This window comes from Monodelphis domestica, chromosome 3 (genome assembly GCF_027887165.1).
Source record: "Monodelphis domestica isolate mMonDom1 chromosome 3, mMonDom1.pri, whole genome shotgun sequence".
Taxonomy (NCBI): domain Eukaryota; kingdom Metazoa; phylum Chordata; class Mammalia; order Didelphimorphia; family Didelphidae; genus Monodelphis; species Monodelphis domestica.
In genome coordinates, this window is record NC_077229.1 from 59,011,264 (window position 1) to 59,030,964 (window position 19,701).

A 19,701-nucleotide genomic window follows, 5' to 3' on the forward strand; every position below is an offset into this window, starting at 1 on the left:
ACTCTTCTGTCTTGGAACCAGTACACAGTATTGATTCCAAGATGAAAGGTAAGGGTTTAAAAAAACAAAAAAGAAGAGAGTGATAGACAGTGTTAAAGATTATAGAAGTACCGAAGGATGAAGATTGAGAGAAAACAATTAGATTTGGTGATTAAGAAATCACTGGTAACTTTGAAGAAAGCAGTTTCAGTTGAATGGTGAGATTGGAAGGTATCCTTCAAGGAGTTAAGAGTGAGAGGAAAGGAATAGAGACACCAATTGTTGATGACCTTTTGGAGGGGTTTAGTCACAAAAGGCAGGGGACAAAAATTAAAAGGGATGGATGGCTGAAGTGGAGGTTTTTGAGGATGGATGAGACATGGATATGTTTATGGACATTAGGGAAGCAGCCAGCAGTTAGAGAACAAGAGAAATAAGTGAGAGAATGGACTTGGCAGAAGGGAATAATTCTAGGTTGAGTCTTGGTAGGAGAGATCCTTGAAAGGCTAAGGGCCAGGGAAGAAGATAGTGTAAAATGGAATAATTTCATCAAAGGGTTAAAATGAGAGAGGAGAGAATTGTTAATGTAGGGCTGCTGGCCTGGGAAAGAACTGAGGGGTAGACTGATTAGACATCACAGTGAAGATGAAAGACAGATTTGGGGCTTGGCATAGGGATTAGATAAAGAAAGATCAGAATTCATGAACATGGAAGAGGCACCCTTGTGAGCAATGGTAAGATCGCCAGACAATAGACATCCACTTTAGGTGGGAGGTAGACCCCACCTGAAGTCAAGTAGCTCTTTTGTCTCCAGAAGCCTTTCCCAGGATATCATGATTGAACTCGGGACTTTCAACTTGGGAGACTGACGCACTACCTACTGCGCTAAAGCTGAAGTGAATGTCTATTGTCTGGTGAAGAGGGACCTTCCCTCAGGGGGAAACCTCTCCTGTGACAAGGTCAAAACCTGGGGTTTCTACCTCCCAGTCTAAGTAAACTGGGGACTTCTAGATTTCCATGTTGACAAGAATGTGCCTGTTTTTTTTGTGGGGCTAAAGCAGAAAATGAGTAGGCTGAGGAACTTGGAAGTTAAGTATCAGTATGCATGCTCTAGTATAAGGGGAGAAGTTTTAGTAGAGGACAGAGACAGACAGAGATAGATAGAGAGAGGCAGAGAGAAAGAGAGAGGGAGAGAGGGAGGGAGAGAAGAAGGGAGGGAGGAAGGGAGAGAGGGAAGGAGAGAGAGAGACAGTGAGACAGAGAGAGAGAGAGAGAGACAGAGAGAGAGAGACAGAGAGAGAGAGACAGAGAGAGAGAGAGAGAGAGAGAGAGAGAGAGAGAGAGAGAGAGAGAGAGAGAGAGAGAAGAGAGAGAGAGAGAGAAGAGAGATGTTGTTAAGCAGGCAATGAACTCATTGAAGAAAAAAGGTAAATGTAATGGAGTCAGTAGATAACCACAACCAGAATGTTAATTTAGTGTTGGATTTGGATTGAGTGAACCTCAAAGGAGGAGAAGTTACTGAATGCTGGAAGTATCAGTGAGGAACAAGGAATAGTCTACATACTCCAAAGAGTCTGGAGGAGGAGGGGGTGATTTATGTGTTTGGGGAGAACCAAGAGAACTCCTTTGGAGTTTAGGTGACTGGAAAGGGTATTCCTTAGTGTCTTATGTTGATCCTCACAACAATCTTGGGAAGTAGGTACTATTATTATCCCCATTTTATATTTGAGGAAATGGAGGAAATCAGAGACAAGTGACTTGCCCAGTATTGTATAACTAGTAAGTATCTGAGGTGGGATTTGAATTCAAGTCTTCAGGACTACAGTCCAACATTCTATCCACTGCATTACCTCTTTCAAACTGAATTATCCTAAACTGGCGGATACCTTGTCTGCAGGCTCTCTATCTGTCTTCTGTCCCTTTCCCTCCTCCCCATCCACATCTCTTCCTAGATGTCCCCCCCTGCTTCTTTCTCATCATTCAGAGCTACTTTCCTGAGACTTTAGCTCTTCCTTGCTCTTTTTTGACTCTTCCCCATTCACTTTACCCTGCCTTTTTTTTGTCTATGAATGAACCCTTATGCCCTAACTAAGGCAGCTGAGTCTGTCCCCAGCAGTGGCCCCTGTAGGCATGCCTCCTCTTACAAAATGACTTGAAGGATTAGGGTCTTGATTACCTGGAGCTTGCTGGGAGTAGAACCTACAATCTGATTCCCTATCTAAGATGCCATTTTATAAATGGGCAGTCACTGCTTTTGATATGTGTGGCATAATGGAAAGAACGTGGCTCTGGAGTCAGAGAATTTGGGTTCAAATCCCATTCTTGCCATCTGGTTAGTTTTGGGTAACTTCACCTCCCCTAGAACTCAGTTTCTGCATCTATAAAATGAAGGCATTAGACTAGAAGCCATCTATAGTAATTTCTGGCTCTGGAAGTGGGTATATTATGATTCTAGGGCATACAATGATATAGTACAGTGAAAAGAAATCTGGGTTTGAAGTCAGAAGGCTAGGTTTGAATGCTATCTCTTTCACTCGCTAAATAATTTTGAACAAATCAATTTTCCTCCTTGGGCCTCAGTTTCCTCATCTGTAAAATGAAGAGGTTAGACTAGATGAGCTGAGAGATCCCTTCCAGCTCTCAGATCATCACATCCTGTCTTGGGTTAATGAACTGGTATCAAGAGAAGTCATGTACTTTGGTGGAAGAACCCTAGATTTGAAGTTCAGAGACCCAAGTTTAAATCCTGCCTAAGACATTTCTCAACTATGTTACCCTGGGCAGGTCACTTCTCACATTATCCATCTGTAAAATGGGGATAAAAATCCTTGTATTACCTTCATCAGAAAGCGGTCAGGAAGGTGCTTGGTAAACTTTAATATGAGTTCATTCTGTTCTTAGGGAAGTAAGCAAATTGGCACTGGACTTGGGTAAGAAGAGATAACTTTGAGTCTCAAGTTTGGTCAATCACTAATTGTGTGACCCTGGGAAATTTTCTCTCACCTTCCTAAGCCTCAGTTTCTTTTCCTGTAAAACAGATGAACTAGACAGTCTCCTAGGTTCTTTCTGGCTCTATCAGTCCTTGAATTTGCTATATGAGAGCTGTTAACTATTTTTATAAATATTCCCTCCAAATTCCTCCTTAGATTTTCAATGACTCTTTGCTTCATTCCTTGTCAATGAGATAATAAGTGCAGAGGCACTACTTCTTTCCAGGCTAGTCAGGAAATCCATATTCTAGCTAGGCAGCTTGATATATCAGGAAGGCACTCATGATGATGGAGACAGATGAACTCATTGGACCTGTTGGACCTTCCTGGGCTTCCTCAGACACCCAGTGATACTTGGGTCAGATAATGGCCATAGGAACCATCACCTGAAAGATATCAAGGCTTTCTTGCTGCTTGCTGCTTATTAAGAAAGCATACTACAAGGATAAACTGTATTGGGTTTGGATTCTGCAGGTTTAGACTTTAATTCAGGCCCTCCAACTTTCTATCTGTGTGATCATAGACAAGTCATTTCATCTGCCAGGGACTTGGTTTCTCCTGTGAAATGAGAGGATTGAATTAGAGGTCCCTTTCAGCTCTAAAATCTATTATCTCAGGGCTCTTTTTCTCATCCCTGAGGGGGGAGGTCAGTTTACTCATATTTAAAAATGAGCTGGAGAAGGGAATGGCAAACCATTTCAGTATCTTTGTCCAGAAAATGCCAAATGGGATCATGAAGAGTCAGACATAGCACTAGAGTGCTGGAGCCTGGAGTCAAGAGAACCCGAGTTAAATCTATTCTCAGATATTTATTAGCTGTATGATCTTGGGCAAGTCAGTTGACCTCTGCTTGCCTCAGTTTCCTCATCTGTCAAAAGAGCTAGAGAAGGAAATGGCAAACCACTCTAGTGTCTTTGTCAAGATAACCCCAGATGAGATCATGAAGACTCAGGCACAACTGAAAAATGATTTAACAAATGTAGGGAAGGAGGCATCATCACAAGTATTCATGACAAATGTTTATTAAACTTAGGGAGTGCCAGGTACTGGGCTAAGTTCTGGGGTTGCCAATAAAGGCAAAAACACTGACTCTAACCTCATGGACCTCACATTCTAATGGAATCCGCCTGATAAATAGTGGTTAAAGAGTTGACCTTAGAGTGAGGAAGACTTGGGTTCAAATCTTGTCTCTGGCACATCCTTACCATGTGACCTTGGGCAAGTCACTTTCAGTGCCCCATATGACTCTCTAGGAGTATAAGTCTCAGGCTAGGAGCTCTTACACTAGGACTTCCATACACTGAGGCCAGTGAAGTTTTGGCAGCACCCCCAAAGGTGCAGGGTCTCTTTTACTTGGAAGTTCCTGGGAGTGCCTCTGCCTTCTCTTCTCCTCTTCCTGATGGTGGAGGTGCTGTCCTTCAGGAACTAGAAGCCAGCCAGTTGCTATTAGCTGTAAATGGAGATTCATCAGGGCAGTGAATATTTTTATTAGGAGAAATTAAATTCCAATACACATTATTTCTAGCAAGAGCTGAGGAAGGGAAAAAAAATCCAGTTTACTGCCTTTAATCAAAAGCATGTGCTCTGTTAACAGCTTCTCCCAGAGCTCTGGTTATGGGCTTGCTTATGAATGAACTTGTTGAAATAGGCAATGTGTACGTTTTGGAATTCATTTCAGACTTGATTTAGGATGGAGCCACCAGATGAAGAGGGCTTTGGATGCTTTCATCCCATTTGTTCCATGACAGCTAGGTGGTGCAGTGGAAAGAGCCTAGGACTAAGACTTAGGGAGGCTCATCTTCCTGAGTTCAAATCCAATCTGGGACACTTACTAGCTGTGAGACCCTGGGCAAGTAACTTTACTCTGTTTGCCTCAGTATTTTCATCTGTCAAATAAGCTGGAGAAAGAAATGGCAAATTCACTTCAGTGTCTTGGCCCAACCCCCCCCCCCCAAAATGGGGTTATGAAGAGTTGGACATAACTGAAAATGACTACATAGAGTATAGATGGAATGAACTGAAGTCCAGCTCCAGTCCAATCTCATTCCTTTTGCAGATGATGAAACTGATACCTAGGGGGTCAGATGACTTGTTAAGGGCCAAAAAGACATGAGTTCAAATCCTGACTCAGATACTGACTAGCTGTGTGACTTTCGACAAATCATGAACTTCTGCCTCATTTTTCTCTATATCTGTAAAAGTGCTTGGTAAGACTTTAGAGTGCTATGCAAATATTAGTTATTTTTACTGTTGTTTCTGCCAGCAGCTACATGGTTTAGTGGACAGAGTGCTAGACTTGGAATCAGAAAGACCTGAGTTCAAAATCTCTCCTAAGCAACTTATTGATTGTGTAAGCCTGGGTTAAGACATTTACTGGATGTGTGACCCTGGGCAAGTCATTTAACTCTGTCTTAGTTTCCTCATCTGTGAAATGGGGCTAAAATAGCACTCATCTCATTAAATTGTGAAAATCAAATGAAACAAAACGTAAAGTGTTTAGCAAACTTTAAAGCTCTGTATAAATGTTAGCTGTTACATTATAATCAAACACAAATCCCTTCTGTGACATGCTCTACATGGCCATCCAACCTTTGCTTGAAGACTTTAGTGAGGGGAATCTAGGCCACTTGCCCAGTCATTGGGGAGTTCATCTTTGTATCAAAACGAAATCTGTCTCTAGTTTCTATTTTTGGTTCTTAATTCTCTTTGGGCCAAGCAAAATAAATCTAGATCCTCTTTCTCTTATTAGCTTTAAAAAATCCTTACCTCTTGTTTTAGAATCTCTATAAAGTAACAAATTTAAGTCAGAAGATTGGTAAGGACTGAGAAATTGGAATTAAGTGACTTGCTCAGGAACCCAGCTAGGAAGCTTCTGAGTCTATATTTGAACCCAGGACCTCCTGTCTCCAGGTCTGTGCTCTGGATAGCCATTTCAATACTTGGAGACAACCATCATGTTCTCTCTTGAGTTTTCTCTTCTTCAGTGACTTTGACCAATCTTCAGATGAACATAATCTCCAGTGCACTCACCATTTTGGATGTCTGCCTTGGGAAGCCCTCCAGCTTGTCAATGTCTTTTCTAAGATATGGTACCCAGAACTAAGCACAATGTTTCAAATCTGACCAGGGCATAGTGTAACAGGGCTATTACTTAGCTTGTTTGGACACCATGACTACCTGATGGCAGCCCAAGATCTCATGACCTTTTTTGGATTAACTTGAACTTTCATTTCACTAAGGCCAGATCAATTTTATACAAATTGTTGTCCATCAATGTTTTTCTGGCCTATATTTGTGAAACTGACTTTTTGAGCCCAAGAGTAGAATTTTACATTTGTCCCTGTTCAATTTCATCTTAGATTTTCCTTGTCTCTCAGGTATTTTGGCATCCTGGACTTTGAATCCTATTGAGATGCTTTTGTGTTCTGAGTCTGTCATCTAATATAGGAGTGGTTCCTCCTAATTTTGTGCCATCTGCAAACTGGATAAGCATCTTATCTACAAATCTAGCCAAGTCATAGATGGAAATTTTAAGCAGACTAGTACTGAGGACAAATTCCATGGGCTCTCTACTAAAGACTATCCTTCAAGTTGGCAGTGATACATTAACAACTTTGTTTAGGATCCCAGTCATCCAACCATTTCTCTACCCACCGAAACTGTGTTATCATAACTCACATCCTTCATTTTGTCCACAAGGAAGTATGGCAGCATTTGGCAAATGCTTTGCCAAATTCCAGATATGCTATTTCTTGATCCAATAGTCCTGTTACTCTATAGGATATATTGGGCTTCCAGTACTCTGACCACTGGGTTCGGTACTCTGCAGGTGATCAGTAAATAACTATTGATTGAATAATTGATGTTGAATGAATAAAACCCATTGGCACATTCTATAGTCCACATGTTAGTTTGGATCATGGTCTTTTACGACTCATTGGAGTTCTTATTATTTAGTAGACAGTTCTTGGGGATAATCACCTTTGCTTTTTTCTAATATGATAACTGGATCAGGATTTAGAGTTGGAAGCCCCTGTAAAGATCATCTTATGCCCATCAATTAGGGAATTTCTAAAAAGCTATTCTTGCTAAAAAAAGAAAACCCTATTGCTTATGAATGTAATGGAATAGTATTATACCTTAAGAACTGATGATTCTGAATAATTTAGAGAATCATGAAAAGAATAATATGAACTGATATTATAGTGAAAGTGCACTAGTTCTGGAGTTAGAGGACCTGGATTCAAATATCATTTCTGATGCTTCCTATATGACCTTGGCAAGTCACTTCCCTTTTCATGGCCTCTGTAAAATGATGGAGCTGGATTCAAAGGTCCTTTGAGTTCTCTCCTGGTTCTAGACCCTTTCATAAGAAGCAATGGGCACTTATGATACAAAGTGAATTAAATAGAATTAGGAAAATACTAGGGACAATAACCTTACTAGTGCAAATAGGAAGATTTTAGAACTGAGTACTGTGTTATGAGGGATGACTTATGGGCTGGGGAGGGATAGGAAGGGATGTGCTCTGGAATGAAAGTGATTTAAAAACAAAAGAAATAAATAATAATTAAATTTTTTTCTATTTTATTTTTTAAAAACAACTCCTAATTTTAAACTTAATTATTATTATTTTTTTATAATTTTACTACTTCTTTGGTTTTCAGTAATTTTTAAAGGCTATGTCCAACACTTCCCTTTTCCATTTTATAAAGGAGGGATCTGTGCTTTAAAAAAGTTAAATGATTTGCTTGCTAACAGGTTAGAGCTGATATTTGAACTCAAGTCCTGGGACTCTAAATCCATTTCCCTTTCCACTGCACTCTTTGTGGAGGTAACAGAGAAGAAATGGACTAAGCCATACTGTGTGCCATCCCCCTTACCTTCTCTCTAAGTTGGGCTTTGTGGCCAAACACAGAGTAGGCTCAGTATTTTTCAAGGTTGGAGGGACTTTACTTCCTGACAGGATGTGAAGTTTATTAAGATTTTGAGAAGCAATTTCCAAGACGTCAGGCAACCTGTCAGATCTTGTGAGGACATCCATCGAGCTGCCTTTGGCCCGACTGCCAATTGGCTTTATGAATCGTAAATAGGAGAGACGTGGGCCAATTTTACATTGGTTTGAGCTGCAGGTATTTTCAATATTGTCAAAGATGTTTTTAGCACAGAAGAAGTACATTTTACGTGACAAATGTATGGAAATTTATTCTGGCCTCATTTAAGAGGCAGCTGGCTAAGGATAACCCTGACCAGTTGCCTAGACCCCGAGGAGCCAGCTCCAGCCTGGGGTGAGAGATCAGGTTCATGAGGACCTTTGAAGGCTTCTCTCTTTCTTAATAAATTGAGGCGCCATGCCCCAGCTTTAGTATCTGCCTTAATATATGTCTCAGGGAAAGAATATTTTCATCATGAAATCAGTCTGGCAACATCCTCATCCAAGTCTCCATGGCCAAGGAAAAGGGCAGAAATGGGGCAATATAAAATTTGACCTGCACATCTAAGCAATTCAGATTATTAGGGCTCTCTCCTTCGTTTGAGGAGCCAGAGTTTGGCCTTCCAGTGTCTCTCTTGGCCCCAGAGGTCAGAGCCAGAACCAGGGGCTAAAAGATACAGGAAAGAAGGTTTCATCTTGATGCAAAGAAACTTCCCACTAATTAGGTAGCCTGGAGAGGCAGTGGAGCCTCCCTTACTAGAGACTTCAAATGAAGGCAATGGCTGAGTATATTGTAAAAGAAATTCCTATTCAGGTGAGGATAGAATTAGGTCCTTTCCAACTCTCATACTCTGTGACAAAGAAAAATGGAGTCTTAGGTACCCAGCACAGTGTCTTGCAACTAAGAGGTCCTCAAACGTATGTTTGTTGAATTGGATAGCAATTTATGGGATGTTAATGCATTCTCAAGGACCCAGAAAGTTCCTTGTATTTATTCCAAGGTTTGTCAAATGAACAAGAGATCAAACTTACTGTGCTTGACCCTAGAGGATCAATGGGTGGAAGTTTCAGAGAAGCTGGATGGGAGGAAAAATGGATCGAAGCCGAATGGTTTCCTTGGAAAGTAGTGGGTCTCTTCTCAATGGAGGCTTTCAGACAGAAGCTGGCTGAATACCTAATTGTCTATAATATCATAGAAAGTATTCTTGATATAGATATGGATTGGTCTAAATAGCTTCTGAGGTCACTTTTAACTCTGAAATGTTATGATCCTGTGGCTAGAAGGCAACAAGAGAATGGGGGGGGGGGCGCAGAACTATGGCTCCCTGTCCTCCTTGTTCCTCAGCATAAATACTTTCAGTATTTATTCAGAGTATCAGAGTTAAATAATATATATGTATCTGTGTATATATGTCTATATATACTTATAAAATTATGTGAAGGATAATAATAGGAATCTATTCAATCACTTAATTGGCCTCAAGTTTTAACCACCATGGTTTATTATAAATAGAGCTGGATGGGGATCCAAGTGATCTGGGTTCAAGTCTTGGCTCCATAATTCACTAGGAAGGAAGGAAAAGGGCATTTATTGAGCACCTACTGTATGCCTTAAATCTTCCTGCACAAGGTGTCTTTGTGCACAAAAATGCACAAAGACAATCGTCATCCTCGGTTCGAGAGACAACCAACAACAACAACAACAATTGTATGCCAGTAGTTTTAAGTGTTTTAACTCATTTGAACCTCATAACAGCCCAGGAAATGGGTCCTATAATTATTAGCCCCATTTTACAGTTGAAGTACCTAATGACTTGGCCAGGGTCCACAAATTATACTAGATTTGAACTCAGGTCTTCTTGACTCCAGGCCCAGTGCTTTAATTTACTGCACCATCTAAATACTACTTGGTTATGTGACCTTGGGTGAATCCCTTTCATTTGACACTTACTAGTATGATCCTGGGCAAGTCCTCTCCATTTTGGAGAACTCAGTTTCTTATCTGTAAAATGAGAGGATTGACTTAGATGATCTCTAAGGTTCTATGTAGCCTTAAATTTAAGCCCATTCTTTTTAAGAAAGGAGAGTGATTGTTTTCTTATGTCATCTCTCTGGATCTCAGTTTACCAATTTGTAAAATTAGAAGATTGAACAGTGGTATCCATTTAGTGGTTTGAGAACTCTTTGAGGTTCATGTCAATGGTCTAAGGTGTTCATCATGCTAAAAACTTTTAAATACATAATTATAGAATATTATGAGTACTAAATTACCATGGGAGTTCACCACATTTTTTGGTTGTTGTTGAAAGGGGTTCACTGTACAAAAAATATTGGGAACCACTGGTCTAGTGGTCTCTAGAGCCCCAGAGAGTTATAAATAAGAATAATTCACATGGATATTCACATGCCTCATCTCATTTTATCCTCACAACAATTCTGGAAGGTAGATGTTATTATTATCATTTTACAGATTAGAAAGCTGAGGCTTAGATGAAGTGACATTCTCAGTGTCATCTAGCAGGTATCTAAGGCTGGTTTTTAACCCAGGTCTCCATGATCTTAGGATAAGACATTATTATACAATTCTACTTCCCATGACATTTCTCATAGATAAATGATTCTATGATCTTTTCTTGGCCTCAGTTTCCTTATCTATAAGATGGTGGTGTGGTGATTAGACTAGCTGATAATATTTTGACTGGATTTGTGATTTCACCAGCATAGGGAACTCCTAGTGAGGGGCTTGTTTTACTATTGCATGTTTGCACTGCCTGAATTTTAGGATTAGAATTTCTTGGAGACATGGAGAAGTTAAGTGATTTGTCAAGCATTGCTCAACCCATATGGATCAGAGGCAGAATTTGAACCCAGGTCTTCCTAATTCCAAGATAGCTCTCTATCCACTATGCCAGCCTGCACCTGACATTTATACTTTTCTTTAAAGCATGTTATCTAATTTGTTCTTCACAACAATCCTATAATGAAATCTGATCACGTCACTTCTTCCCTGCTGCTTCCTTTCTTCATTCAATAAACTCTAGCAGCTTTCTATCAGCTTCAGGATCAAATATAAAGCCCTCCATTTGGCAATCAAAGCTCTTCATAACTTGCCACCTCTGCCCCTTCCTAGTCTTTTTAACACTTAATACCCCATCACATATTCTCTGATCCAGTGACATCCACCTTCTTGCTGCTCCTATATAAGATGATCCATCCTCTGACTCGGTTCTTTTGTTGATTGTCTCCCCTCCCCACCACGCCTTGAATACTCTTCTCACCCCCTTTCTCTTAAATTCCTTGGTTTCCTTCAAACCTCATGTAAAGTCCCATCTCCTACAAGAAGCTTATGAAAAATCTCCTTAATACAGGTGCTTTTCCTCTGAGATTATCTCCAATTTATACTGTATAGGTGATTTGTATAAATCTATTTGCATATTGTCTCCCCCAATTAGACTGTGAACTCCTTGAAGGCACAGACTCTTTCTTTGTATCCCTGGTGTTTATCACAGAGCCTAGGTCAGAGGAGATATTTAATAAATGATTGTTGTATTGACTTGAGGTTAAATTCTTTGAGTATTGCTATCCCCATTTTATAGATGAGAAAATGGGCTCCAAAAGGGTAGATGACTTGCCTTTGACCAAATAGTTAGGATTCCTTCCACTTCAAATATTCTTGGTCCTCTTCCCCTCCAGACAAACCAATTCCTTGAGAATTCCCAAGTTGGTTCACTTCTTTCTGTGATTGATATTAATAGTGCAGGTCATTGCTTCCCTATTTGGAGAAAAGATTGCTTCCTGACCCAGACTGGCTAAACCTAAAAGTCCATCACAGAATTCCTGGAAGAATTTTCTATAGTTGTTGACCATTCTGTTTGCCAGATGTCCACCAATTCTCTTTGCCTTTAGGAAAAAAATGAAGCAAAGCACCCTTCACACTTCACCCATTCTCTCTCTGTCTCTATCTCTCTGTCTTTCTCTTTCTCTCTGTCTGTCTGTCTCCCTCTCCGTCTCTGTCTTTCTCTGTCCCCCCCCCCTCATCTAGCAACAATAGCCTCCTTGCTATTCCTTACCCAAGGTAGGTACTTCACTGATTGTCCTGCATGTCTTGCAGTGGTTTCCTTTTTCAGCTCTGCTTCTGCCTTCCCTGGCTTTCTTCTAAATTCAGCTTAAATCCAATTTTCTACAGGAAGCCTTCCCAGTCTTGCCAATTTCTAGTGTCTTCCCTCTCAGATTACTTCCTCTCTACTCTGTATATATCTTGTATTTACTTAATTTTATGTTGTTTTCCCCATTAGAATATAAACTCCCAGAGGGCAGGGACTATCTCCCTTCCTTTCTTTGTATTCTCAGTACTTAGTTTACTACCTGGTGAACAGTAGATGCTTAATAAATGCTATAGACCAGTTGACATGCCCATGTTTGTCAATGTAAGTTGAGTGTATATTCAGCTTGTCCACCTTGTCCCACTCTGCCTCAGACTGTTATCTCCCCAAAGTCAGTCATTTCCCACCCTCTCCTCCCCACAAAGTGCCACATGCAGACTGGCACTAAATAAAGGCTTTCCCCCCACAATGATGATCAAATGATGTCTTTTAATTTGATGCAAAAAAAATCAGCCTTGAGTAAACAGTGCTCGTTGTCTGTCCTAGTGAATTTGGACACCGTGGAAACCTCTGGTGGAGGACTTTCCACACCTGCCACACCCAAAGTGCTCTTCCTCCTGGTCAGGGCTGCTGCCCGCAGTGCCCAAGTCTGGGAGGGCACTGCTATCACTGGTGGGTGAGGAGGGGATGGAACAGTTTCCCAAAGCATGACCCCCTTATATGTAGTCACTGGACAAGGACTTCCTGGCCTCAGATTCAAGAAGGACCAAAGCAGCTGGTAACCAGCCATCTCTTCTCTGTTTCCTCTGGTCAGAATGTGTGTGTGTGTATTTGTGTGTGTGCGTGTGTGAGTGTGTGAGTGTGTATGGGTGGTGGAAAGGGCACTGGGCACAGACCAATTGCTTCATTCATCCCTTAGAAGCAGAGTCTGTTCTTCCGTGCCTTGTGGCTCAAGAAATCCAAAGAGTAAGAGGAAATTGGCCAAGTCAGCCAGCAACTGGCTGGGTTCCTGATTCCATCACTGGGATCCCAGAGGGGGCAGAAGGAGGCCCCCAGATACCATAATCTTGGGGGGTATATACCCTGGGATGTGGGCTCTGGCACCCAAACAGACTCCCAAGCAACTACCTTCAAGTTGAACTAGGGTATAAGTTTTACAGTGGGTTTATTTACATGTTGTGGCATTAACACAAGAAGTCCATACATGCTGAAGGTGTGGCTACCTCTCAGTGAGGGGAGCTGTCCCAGGTGGCTCAAATAGGAAATACAGTAGAAAAGGCACATGATTCTTTATCAGAGGAGTTGTGCACCAATCCAGTAATTTAAAGCTGAGGAATCATCTGTCCAAAGAGGGTTCTCTTGATATGGTTCCCTTTGGACTCCACACAGGGGAAAGAGAGTTTTCCATTTTTCTGCGGGAGCATGGCTGCTAGGAAGCCCAATGACTAGTCCCATCTTGGGCCAGAGATCGTGAATGAGAAAGCCCTCTCCCTCCAGGGGGCAGTCTTCTTGGTGTCCATGGGAGGAAAGCTGTGGGGTCATTGGGGACCCCAGGCTTAGTGATCTAGTCCTTGGTGGGTCACTCTATCTCCTTCCCATAGTTTTTCTCACCACCAGTGGATAGAAGAGAAGTGAGAAGGGTATCCTCTCGGGAGGATGGTAAGAAGGATTCCCATCAGTGCCGCCCATGTTTAATCCAGTTTCTAATCATCCATTTTTGTCCCGAGCATCTCTGAACTACCAGTCGGAGACCAAAGTTAGCTTCCTTGGACATCTCCACCTCCAGACACCGTCCTGTGTCTCTGCTCACGATGGGGCCATTCTGGGGCAGAGAGAGAAGATAGAAGGGAAATGAGGTTAAGAAGAAGAAGGTCAGGTGATTCCTTTCCTAGAGGAGGTACTTATGCCCTGGAGGACACCCCTTCCTAGAAAATGTACATACACAAGGTGGTGGTGTTCACAAATTATTGGGAATAAAAGAAAGGATGACTAAGTGATTTATACTTTTCCCCCTCCCTTTCTCCGTGACACTAGGGTCTCTTCTGAGACTACTAATAAGCCTTGGGGAAATAGAACCTTTCACCTCAGTTACCTGCCCCTCTCCACAATCTGAGATGTCAGGCTTGCTCAACCACAATCTCTCTGGGAGGCCACCTTGGGTTTAAAGGGAAATGGCTCAGGCATAGGTGAAGACCAGGAATGAAATGATATAAGATCATGGGGACATAGATTCTGTCTAGGTCCAACTCAGTTCCCTTGGAGAAACCAGTCATGTTAGCTGAAGGAACTGGGTATTTTAGCCTGGAAAAAGAAAGGCTTGGGGGATAACAAAATGATGATTATTTTTAAGTAATCAAAAGGCCATCATGTAGAACAGGGACTTGACTTGCTCCATTTGACCCCTGAGGTCCGAATTAGGTAGTAATTACAAATAGATTTGAATTCAGAAACAACTTCCTCACAAAGAGAAGCATCCATAAGTTGAATGGGCTTCCTGAAGATGTAGTGGGTCTTCTCTATTACATGTCTTCAAGAAGAGGCTACGTGACCAATTGTCAGGCATGTTAAAGTGAGGCTGCCTTTTGTGCATGGCCTGGACCAGATGGCCAATGAGTTCCCTTTCAGCTCTCAATTGTGTGATTTTATGATGCTGGGTAGCACAGTGAATAGAGCAATCTGCATAGATCCAGAAGCAGAATAATCTTCCCAAGTTTAAATCCAGCCTCCCATAGAATACTACTTATGTGATCCTGGGCAAGTCACCTAACCCTGTTGGCCTCAGTTTCTTCATCTGTAAAATGATCTGGAGAAGGAAATGTAAAACCATCCAGTATCTTTGTCAAGAAAACCCCAAATGGGATTGAGTTGGACATGACTGAAAAATAACTGAACAACCACATGATGCTGTGATTTTAGATCTTTTTCAGTCTAGTTCTTTCTCCCTTTGGGTCCCAAGAAGTCACTTGACCAATACCATGCCTAAGTTTCTCTATATATGTATATTTAAATTGGCTGCCATCTTATTCTTAGCATGAAGTTGCTGTTTATCCATCTCGCTCCCCATAGAAGCTCCTGTAGCTTTGATGGGAATAGTTCCATGTCTTTGTCTGAGCATGTTGGCTAAGTTCCTTTAAGAATCCTAGAAATTGAGATACTTGCCTGGGGGCCTGAGGGTTTTTTGTCAAAGGCAATCAGAAAAGGGTATGATGCAGTAGAAAGCATGCTGCATTGGGGGAGTTCCTAGTTCCCTTTTTCTCTAACATTTTAACTCTCACCTGGGTGAAGTCCCAGAGTCTCTGGGCAGGACGGAAAACATCTTCACATTTCTTCAAGGTGGGCGTCCGACCTTTCCCATCATCAATGAGACACTTGGAGTCTGGCAGGAAAGCAGTGGAACCGAGGGGCCCCAGCTGTAGCAGACCCTCAGCACTGTAACGCACCAGCTGAGCATGGGGGAAGGGAGTGGAAGGAGGGAGGGAGAGAGAGAGAAAGAGAGAGAGAGAGACAGACAGACAGAGAAAGAGAGAGACAGAGACAGACAGAGAGAGATAGAGAGATAGAGAGAGACAGAGAGAGATGGAGAGAGAGACACAGAGAAAGAGACAGACAGACATAGAGAGAGAGAGACAGAGAGAGGAGAGAGAGGGAGAGAGGGAGAGAGGGAGAGAAAAATGAAGAGAGAGACAGAGAAAGACAGACAGACAGACACACACACACACACACACACACAGAGAGAGAGAGAGAGAGAGAGAGAGAGAGAGAGAGAGAGAGAGAGAGAGAGAGAGAGAGAGAGAGAGAGAGAGAGATGTTGAATTTATTCATAGGGAAGAGTCCAACCCAAAGGGTCAGGGTCATTTTCCTCTTTTTAAGATTGACTTGTCCTGAGTCAGTGGATGCCAAATACTGGTTGCTCACTTAAAAATCAGGGCATCACAGAATCAGAAGGGATTTTGGAGACCATCTAGTCCAACATGTCTATGAATGAGACCTTTGATTTCATTGGCATAGGGAACTTCCAGGTGAGGAAAATCCCTTTATCAAAGCATTTTGGCACCTTCTCTGTAATTTAATCATGTGCTTCATTATCATCATCACTCACTTTTATACATTGTGCTAGGCACTGTGCTAAGTGTTTTACAGTTGTTATCTCAATTGATTCTTGAAAGAGCCCCAAGAGGTAGGTGATAATAATAATAATAATAAACCCACGTTTATATAGTATTTACTATGTGCCAGGTGCTATGCTAAGCACTTTACAATTACTATCTCTTGATCCTCACCACAACCCTGGATGGTAGGTGTTATTATTATGTCTATTTTACAGATGAAGAAACTGAAGTAAACAGAGGTTAAAGGATGTGCCCAGGGTCACACAGCTAGGAAGTGACAGAATCAGGATTTGAATCCAGGTCTTTCTGATTCCAAATCCAGTGCATTATCCACTGTGCTACCATTTATAATCTTAATGAGTTTCCTGGAGCATTGAGAATTAAAGTGACTTTCCCAGGGTCACAGAGTGAGTTCATGTCAGAGGCAAGAACTGAACTCAGGTCTTCTTAGCTTTAAGACCAGCTCTCTATCCATTATGCCCCTATTAAAGATATACACATACAATGGCACACACCAATAATCTTTATCATTTTAGCTGATCTTCAACAACAACTTTATGAGGTAAGTGCTATTATTATCTCCATTTTCCAGATGTTGATGGTGAACCTGAGGACAGTTAAGTCACCTGACCACACAAATTAAATGAAAGGTCATTAAAGTATTGAATCAGAAGAATGTAGCAAGGTGGGAAGAACAATGGATTTGGAGTCAGAGAACCTGAATTCAAATCCTGGTTTTGCCACTTACAACCTGTGTGACCTTGGAGGAATCACCCTTGGTTGCCTCATATGTAAAATGAGGTTTCAATGGTGGGTAAAAGACCCTTTCTAGCTATAAATCTAGGATCTTAAACCTCACAATAGTGGACATAATGGCATCAAGGAAGACCTACATTCAAAAACCTGCCTCAGATATTTCCTAGCTGTGTCATTATTGGGGAAATTGCTGAAGCTCTTGGAAACTCAGTTAGCTCCTTTGTAAAATGTAAAAAAAACCCTAGTTGGTACCACATGGAACTGGTTGTGAGGCTCCCATAAGGCAATGTACGTATTGTATGATCCTTTGCCAACTTTCAAGGGCTCAATAAATATGTGTGGTTATTGGGGCGCTGGAGTTTCTTAGGGACAAGAGTGGTTGGTGCATGGACTGGAGAGAAGCTATGTAGTCTGGGTCTTTTGAAGGAGTTTGGGGGAAGAATAGACAGCTCTCTGGGCTTCACTGCCCATGAGGGAGGCAGCATGGTATGGTGCAATAAACACTGGCCTTGTAGTCATAGGACTTGAGTTCAAATTCCATCTCTACCACTTATACCTAGGAGACCTTGGGTAAGTCATTTGACATCTATACCCAGCATCTAAATAATATTCATATTATATATAAATAAAAATAATATAAGCACAAGTAGTTTATATTACTTAACTGTGATCTTCCTCAGTTTCCTTCTTTGGAAAATGAGGAGAATTGGACCAAATCATCTGTGAGGCCCTTTCCATTTCTGAATCATCTCCTCCTTGGATCTTGGAAATTGGTTTTCCCTTCCATTTGGGAGTTCTCAGCCAATTAGTGAATTCTACTTGTTTATATATTTTTTTGCTTTGTATTGAGCGCCCAGTGTAGTATCATAAAAAGATTGATAGTTCTTGTATCAGAGGAGCCTCATTTAGATCCACCTAGATGACCTTTGTCAAGTCACTTACTCTACATAGACCTCAGTTTCCCCATTTGTAAAACAAAGTGAGCGGACTAGCTGGCATCTGAGAATTTGGGGAATGGGTGGAGTGGCAGATAAGCCACTGAGCTGGCTGTTCCCAGGGAAAGAGGAGCATATTTTCTTGGCTTCCTTAGAATGTCTTAGCACCTTTCATTAGGATAACACAGAGCCCATCAGTATGTGAGTCAGGCCAGGCCTCTGGGGGACAAGATGTTATCTGGCATCATGTCTTGGTCTTAATAACTCTGTTGGAGGTTATGGAAAGCCATAGCAATATTCTCTTTTATAAGAGCAGGTTATTGCAAAATCAATCAGCGTGACATATATATACAGGTATCTAAATAATAATAATAATATTGTTAATAAACACGAGTAGTTTATGAGGTAAGGACCAGGAGATTAAGTCAACACCCTCCTCCCTCCTAGGCCAGCATGAGTGATTTTATCTTTGATTGAATTTGGCTTTTCTGTTTTGAAAGCACATTCAAATGTACCCAGTTTTGTGGTAAGGGCTCTTGGCTTTAATTAAAGGCTTCCAAATGGCAGTCATTAATTTTACTATGCACTTAAAAATTAACCATGCTCTCCCTGGCTCGGAGCTTTGTTTTTGGCCAAAGGGCCTAGGACTTTGGCTCTTATGGCCCGAATGCCATTAGGATGGACATCCTATGTGGCTCTTCTGAGACCTTGGCTGCCATATTGGGAGTGGGGCATGGGAATGGGGATGGGTAAGGGGGAAGGGCAGACTCTGGTTGGAAAAAGGGAAGAATGATGGATTTAGAGCTAGTGGTCTTAGGTTTGAATCCCAGCACTGCTCTTGGTTCCTTATCTGTAAAATAAAGGAAAAAAGTGGATAGAGAGTCTGGCCCAGAGATGGGTGATTCTGGGCTCAAATATGGACTCAGACACTTCCTAGCTGTGTGATCCTAGGCAAGTCACTTAACCCTCATTTGCTTAAGCCTTATCACTCTTCTGCCTTAGAAACTAAGATGGAATGTAAAAGTTTAAAAAAATTAAGGAAAAGGAAGGAAACATTTATTAAGCATATACTATGTACCAGACACTGTGCTGGTCACCTCACAACATCCCTGGGAGGTAGGCGCTATTATCACTTGCATTTTACTGATGAGGAAATTGAGGGAGATCAGAGTTAAGTGATTTGTCCAAGGTCACACAGATAGAAAGTATTTATGCCTAGATTTGAACTCTATTTTCTATATCATATAGCTGATCTAAAAAGGTTATTAAAAAAGTAATTAAAATAAAATAAAATAATTGAATGAGGAGGTTGGTCTAAGTGGCTTCTATTGTGCCTTTCACCTATGATCCTAAGCAAGTTTCAGATCTTTGGTTCCTGCCACTTAAGCCTAGATCCATTGGTGATTATTCAAGTGATAACTTTGGACACTTGCTAGCTCTGGGTTCCTGAGCGAATCACATCACCTCTATCTGCCTCAGTTTCCTCATCTGTAAAATGGAAATATTAACAGCACCTACAGCAAGTTCAAATGCAACTAGTATTTTGGTGAGTGTTATCAGCTTTAATTAAATGGAGGCCATTAATTTTGCAAATGAGACAATGTTTGCAAAGTGATCAGCACAGTCTTTGGCACATAGTCGATACTTAATAAATGTTAGCTAAGATGATGATGATGGCAATTATGATGAAGATGGAAGTGATGATGATGATGGTCATGGTGATAATGGGGATGATGATTACAATAAGGATGATAATGAGGGTGATGATGGTGGTAGTGATGGTGGTGATGATGGAATTGATTATGATGATATTCCACTTTTATTAATGGTTTCTCCTATAAGAAAACAATGTATTTTTAAGGAGGTAGAGCATGTGGAGAGAGCACTGCTCTGTAG

The 19,701-nt window shown here is 41.3% G+C and overlaps 1 protein-coding gene across 2 annotated transcripts in view; it reads right to left on the bottom strand.

Moving 5' to 3' along the window:
- GALNT9 (polypeptide N-acetylgalactosaminyltransferase 9) overlaps window positions 1-19,701 on the bottom strand; it is a 581,478-nt gene that overhangs the window by 258,732 nt on the left and 303,045 nt on the right. The window contains exons 10-11 of one of the 2 annotated variants that reach the window (XM_056821945.1): window positions 15,281-15,448; window positions 12,475-13,827 (exon numbers count right to left, since the gene is read on the bottom strand). The exons of the other annotated variant lie outside the window; for it this stretch is intronic. Of the exons in view, the coding sequence (XP_056677923.1) occupies window positions 13,681-13,827; window positions 15,281-15,448 (315 nt within the window). The 3' untranslated portion in view covers window positions 12,475-13,680. Of the gene's footprint in view, window positions 1-12,474; window positions 13,828-15,280; window positions 15,449-19,701 lie in introns of those variants that run through there. 2 annotated transcript variants of the gene reach the window in all.